This window comes from Trachypithecus francoisi, unplaced genomic scaffold (genome assembly GCF_009764315.1).
Source record: "Trachypithecus francoisi isolate TF-2019V2 unplaced genomic scaffold, Tfra_2.0 Lachesis_group5, whole genome shotgun sequence".
Classification (NCBI taxonomy): Eukaryota; Metazoa; Chordata; class Mammalia; order Primates; family Cercopithecidae; genus Trachypithecus; species Trachypithecus francoisi.
In genome coordinates this window covers 88,804,653-88,810,229 of record NW_022681470.1, presented here as the reverse complement: position 1 = coordinate 88,810,229, position 5,577 = coordinate 88,804,653, and the positions used below count along the sequence as shown (strand labels likewise).

At 39.3% G+C, this 5,577-nt stretch overlaps 1 protein-coding gene across 1 annotated transcript; it reads left to right on the top strand.

The window, feature by feature from the left end:
* The first annotated feature begins 1,027 nt into the window (after positions 1-1,027).
* Positions 1,028-1,799, top strand: LOC117074107 (regulator of microtubule dynamics protein 1-like). Its single transcript, XM_033195326.1, has one exon. It carries the CDS (start codon positions 1,028-1,030, stop codon positions 1,700-1,702), a length of 675 nt encoding a protein of 224 aa, XP_033051217.1. The 3' UTR covers positions 1,703-1,799.
* The last annotated feature ends 3,778 nt before the right edge of the window (positions 1,800-5,577 follow it).

Here is a 5,577-nt window from a genome sequence, read left to right as displayed (position 1 = left end):
GGGGTTTCACCATGTTGGCCAGACTGGTCTCGAACTCCTGACCTCAAGTGATCCACCCACCTCAGCCTCTCAAAGTGCTGGGATTACAGGCATGAGCCACCATGCCCAGCTAGAATAAGATATTATATGCCAAAATGTAAATAATCTTAGTTTTAGTGATTTTGGTCTACTTTCATGATAGGGCCTCTTGACATGGTTGATATCAAAGTGCTGCCTTGAATGGTTTTATGCGGTCCCTTGCACTTTCCCATTGGTGTCTCCTAATTTTTTACTCTGTTGCTCTTTGTCCTTTACTCAGGACATGCTCCATAGCCATCCACCAGTGCCAGCCCATCTTTGAATGCTATACTCAATTCTCTTGGCCTTTGCTTCTGCTTTAAAGCTGGCAGGCTTCTTTTACTTATATCAGCTTTGTGTTTGAACCTCAAATGCTCAGGAATAATTCCTTTTAAACATTTCCTGCCACCTTTCTTCGATAGTAATGTAGTTCTCAGTTACAGTGTATGGGGGATTACCCATATAAAGCCTCAGTGCTTCAAAGTGAGGAATAACTGTGTAGTAAATAGATCTGGCCAAGGATGAAATGACTGTTAGACAAGACAGTCGCTTATCACTGAATGTTGTCTAGCTAGGCTGGGTAACTACCCATCAGACTTGTTACAGAGGTATTTAAACAGGGGATGGGAGTTTAAGGTGGTCTTAAGAGCTTTCCAACACTAAAAATGTTGTGATTCTGTGTTAGCAAATTTACTAGCAGACTGACCGCTCTTCTACTTTTATGAGTCTCTTAAACTGAAAATGGGCATGAGGAATCATTTTGGGATGGTGAAATGTTCTAATATTAGATTGTGGTGATGGTTGCCCAACTCAGTAAATTTACTAAATATCAGAATACTTCACACCAATGATTTCATGGTATGTAAATTATGTCTCAATACATCTGTTTTTAGAAAGTCTTTTAAGACTATAACTGCCATATTTTGAAAACCATTATTTTGACATAAAGCCTGTTTGGTGGTCTCTCCACATGGACGCGCATGACATTGAAGAAATACTTGAACAAGCAGACTACCTGTATGAAAGCGGAGAAACAGAAAAACTTTATCAGTTGCTAACCCAATACAAGGAAAGTGAAGATGCAGAGTTACTGTGGCGTTTGGCACGGGCATCACGTGATGTTGCTCAGCTTAGCAGAACCTCAGAAGAGGAGAAAAAGCTATTGGTGTATGAAGCCCTAGAGTATGCAAAAAGAGCACTAGAGAAAAATGAATCACATTTTGCAGCGCATAAGTGGTATGCAATCTGCCTTAGTGATGTTGGAGATTATGAAGGCATCAAGGCTAAAATTGCAAATGCGTATATTATCAAGGAGCATTTTGAGAAAGCAATTGAACTGAACCCTAAAGATGCGACTTCAATTCACCTTATGGGTATTTGGTGCTATACATTTGCTGAAATGCCTTGGTATCAAAGAAGAATTGCTAAAATGCTGTTTGCAACTCCTCCGAGTTCCACCTATGAGAAGGCCTTAGGCTACTTTCACAGGGCAGAACAAGGAAAGACATACTTGAAACTACACAACAAAAAGCTTGCTGCTTTCTGGCTAATGAAAGCCAAGGACTATCCAGCACACACAGAGGAGGATAAACAGATACAGACAGAAGCTGCTCAGTTGCTTACAAGTTTCAGTGAGAAGAACTGAGAACTTTTCAGAGACGATGTATGAAACAGCTAATAAACATTGCCTTTTCATTTAATTATAAAGTTAATATATGAACTATAACTGTTCTACAGCTTTTAAAATGTTGTGACCATTTAACAGTGTAAATATAACAAATTCTAGGCTTCTTCACAAATAATAAGGTAAAATAAATAATCGCCATAAGAGTGGTAGAAATAAAAAAAAAAAAAACCATTATTTATTTTAAAACATACATTATGTATTTTAAAGTGTATGCTAATAATTTATACACTTTTGAGAGGCTATTCAAATAAGAATAAATTTAATCCCTGGAAAATCATCTAGAATATATTAAAATGATGCACACTTAAAGAAACATGGATGTAAATCACTACCAAAGCTGTTGCCCTATTTTTAAAAATTATTTATTTATTTAGTTTTAAATTTACATGCAGTAAAACTTATTCTTCGTGATATATAGTTTCATGGATTTTTGTGAATGCATATAGTCCCGTAACCACCCTCACAATCAAGATGCCGAACAGTTTCATCACCCTCAAAAATTCCCTTGTGCTACCAATTTGTAGTTAACCTCTCTCCCCACCTGCAACTCTGGCAACCACTGATGAGTTCTCTGTCATTATAGTTTTACCTTTTCAATGACATTATACAATGTATACAGTTTGAAGAGATTTTCAAACTTAAAACTTATTCATTTTAATAGTTGAATTATGAAAATAATGGCTATTTTGGGGTTGGAGGGATTTCCCTGCTGGTAACTAGTCAGATGAAGAAGAGTGAAGTAGTCGGAGGAGTATAAGACTAGCCTGAATTCAGTCACACTTGTAGGATCACAGGTGGTTAGACTTGGAAGGATTTTTGGAGTCACTTAGCTAACATCCCAATATGAAGAAACTGAGGTCCAGAGGGAAGAGTGAATCTCAAACTTGCACAACTAGTGTGGAGCTGGCCTAGCACTAAATTTCTCAATAGTCAACTTCAGTATGCTTTCAACTACTATATGCCCTGATTCGTACTATCAGTTTTGCCTGACTCTGAGTCCTAGCACAAATTCTTCCCCTTTGTAATTCCTCTGCCACATCCCTGATTGCTGATGATGAAAACAATACTTGATACACATCACTAGCACCGGCAAAAAGGACAATTTTTGAACTATCATCTCATTAAGTTATTATTCCTGACTCTTTGCAACATGAAACCATAACTCATTTGCTACTATTTATTGGATGGGTGTTCATTCTGTTATAGGCAAAATGCCCAAGAGAAAATACACAATCCAGAATTAAGTCATTTTAAAAGGCAAGAACTGGAAAGACCATTAGAAATAACTTGAGGTGGTTTTTAGGCATTCTTCAGCATCTCCAAAGTTTCCATTGGGAGCACCTCAGGAGAGGGGTAAGGAAAAGGCTCAGTGGTAGCTGTGCCACCTCCTCTGATAAAACCATTTATGATCACTTTCATTCTTCCTGAAAGGCTTCCTCTAACATTTCTTGCAGTGCTGATATGCTTGTGGTGAATTCTTTCAGCTTCTGCATGTCTGCAAAAGTCTTTATTTTACCTTTATTTTTTAGGGCTATTTTCACTAAGTATAGGATTTTATGTTGACAGGTGTGTGTGTGTGTGTGTGTGTGTGTTTGTGTGTGTGTGTTTCCCTCCTTGCTTTCAAGATGCTGCTCCAGTGTCTTCTGGCTTGCATTGAGAAGTCTTTTTTTTTCCCCCCCCAAGACTGAGTTTCGATTTTGTCACCCAGGCTGGAGTGCAATGGCATGATCTCGGCTCACTGCAACCTCTCCCTCCCGGGTTCAAGTGATTCTCTGGCCTAAGCCTCCCTAGCAGCTGGGATTACAAGTGCCTTTCACCATGCCCGGCTAATTTTTGTATTTTTAGTAGAGATGGAGTTTCGCCATGTTTGCCAAGCTGGCCTCAAACTCCTGACTTCAGGTGATCCACCCACCTTGGCCTTCCAAAGTGCTGGGATTACAGTCGTGAGCCACTGCGCCTGGCCAGGAAGTCTACTTTCATTTTTACCTTTCCTCCTTTGTACATATTGTGTCTCTTTTCTCTGTCTGCTTTTAAGTTTTTGTTTCTATTAATGGTTTTAAGTAATTTGATTATGATGTACCTTGGCATACTTTTCTTAAATTTCTTATGGTTGGGATTTAATGAGCTTCTTGGATATAAGAATTTATAGTTTTATCAAATTTGGAATATTTGGTTATTATTTCAATTTTTTCCTCCCCTCCTTCTACTTAAAAAATTAAAAGAAATTTTAAATTGAAGCAGCCATGAAAGTACATGTCAGGCCTTTTGTTTTGGGAAGCTTGATTGATTGGTGACTCCAGCAGCTGTTCTCTGACTCTGCCATTGTATTTCCACTGAAGCCAGACTTTAATGGGCTGCTCCTAACCAATGATTGAATGTGGTACAAATGTGATTGCAGACCTTTTTCTGCAAGATGCAGACTCTTCTGATGGGTGACTTTGACTTGAGGACTGCCCATCAGCCAGGCTGACACTTTTCTTTTCTTTTTTTGAGTCAGAGTCTGACTCTGTCACCCATGCTGGAGGGCAGTGGAACGATTGGGACTCACTGCAACCTTGATATTCCAGGCTGAAGCGATCCTCCCACCTCAACACTGCCAGTCCCCACTCACCCTGCCCCACCACCCCTTGAATACCTGGCCCTATAGGCATGTGCCACCATGCCCCGCTAATTTTTTTTTTTTTTTTTTAATTTTAGTAGAGACGAGCTCTCACTATGTAACCCAGGCTGGTCTGGAACTCCTGAGCTCAAGTGATCCTTCTGTCTTGGCCTCCCAAAGTGCTGTGATTACTTACAGGCATGAGCCACTGCACCTGGCCTGAAACTATCTTAGAACAGGGCAGAAGTCTGAGATTATTCTTACTTAATCCTCCCTCCTTTCCTCCCTTTTTCCCAGGAGTCACATCTACATGGTCTAAGGAGTTTCCCTATCATCTCCATCTCTATCTTCTTTTTCCTTCATAGCCATCTCCCCCAATAAATCTTTGGCATCTGCTTCCTGGAGGATCTGAGCTAACACTTTTATTATTGCCATTATTTTATTTTTATTTCCCATTAGTATAAGATTTCACTTAAATAAAAGGTGGCTCACGCCTGTAATCCCAGCACTTTGGAAGGCCAAGGCAGGTGGATCACCAGAGGTCAGGAGTTCGAGACCAGCCTGGCCAACATGTTGAAACTCCGTCTCTACTAAAAAATACAAAAATTAGCCGAGTGTGGTGGTGGGTGCCTGTAATCTCAGCTGCTCGGGAGACTGAGGCGGGACAATTGCTGGAACCCAGGAGGCAGAGGTTGCAATGAGCTGAGATCACGCCATTGGACTCCAGCCTAGGCCGACAACAGCAAGACTCTGTCTTAAAATAATAATAATAATAATAATAATGATAATAATAATAATAAAAGAAAAGATTCTATATCCAAAAGTGAGAACTGGTGATCTATTTTTTAACCATGTTATGGTTGAAGGACTGAAGCTTTGAGGTTTCTTTTGAATACTGAGTTTACAAACTGAAATCAACCTAAATTATGACAATAGTCAAGTCATAAAGGCTTGTTCTTTTTTCTGGGGTCTTGAGGCCCTGGACCAAAATTCGGCACCAATGTCCTAACCATGACATTACTACTAACTTCTTTTTAGTACATGATAAGCTACTTACCTTCTCTAATCTTATTAAAGGGCTTGGGTTAGCTTATCTATACAGACTTTTTAACTCTAAAATGTAACGTTATAGGTGAGAAAACTTAGATAATTTACCTGACCAACTATCCAAAAATTTGTTAGAGAAAGACTGTATGGATTGGATTTTTTTCTCTAGTAGCCAACAAAATGCTCA

What these genes read in the sequence shown, in the direction of transcription:
- LOC117074107 (XM_033195326.1), top strand. Translation starts at nt 1,028, where the DNA reads ATGGACGCGCATGACATTGAAGAAATACTTGAACAAGCAGACTACCTG.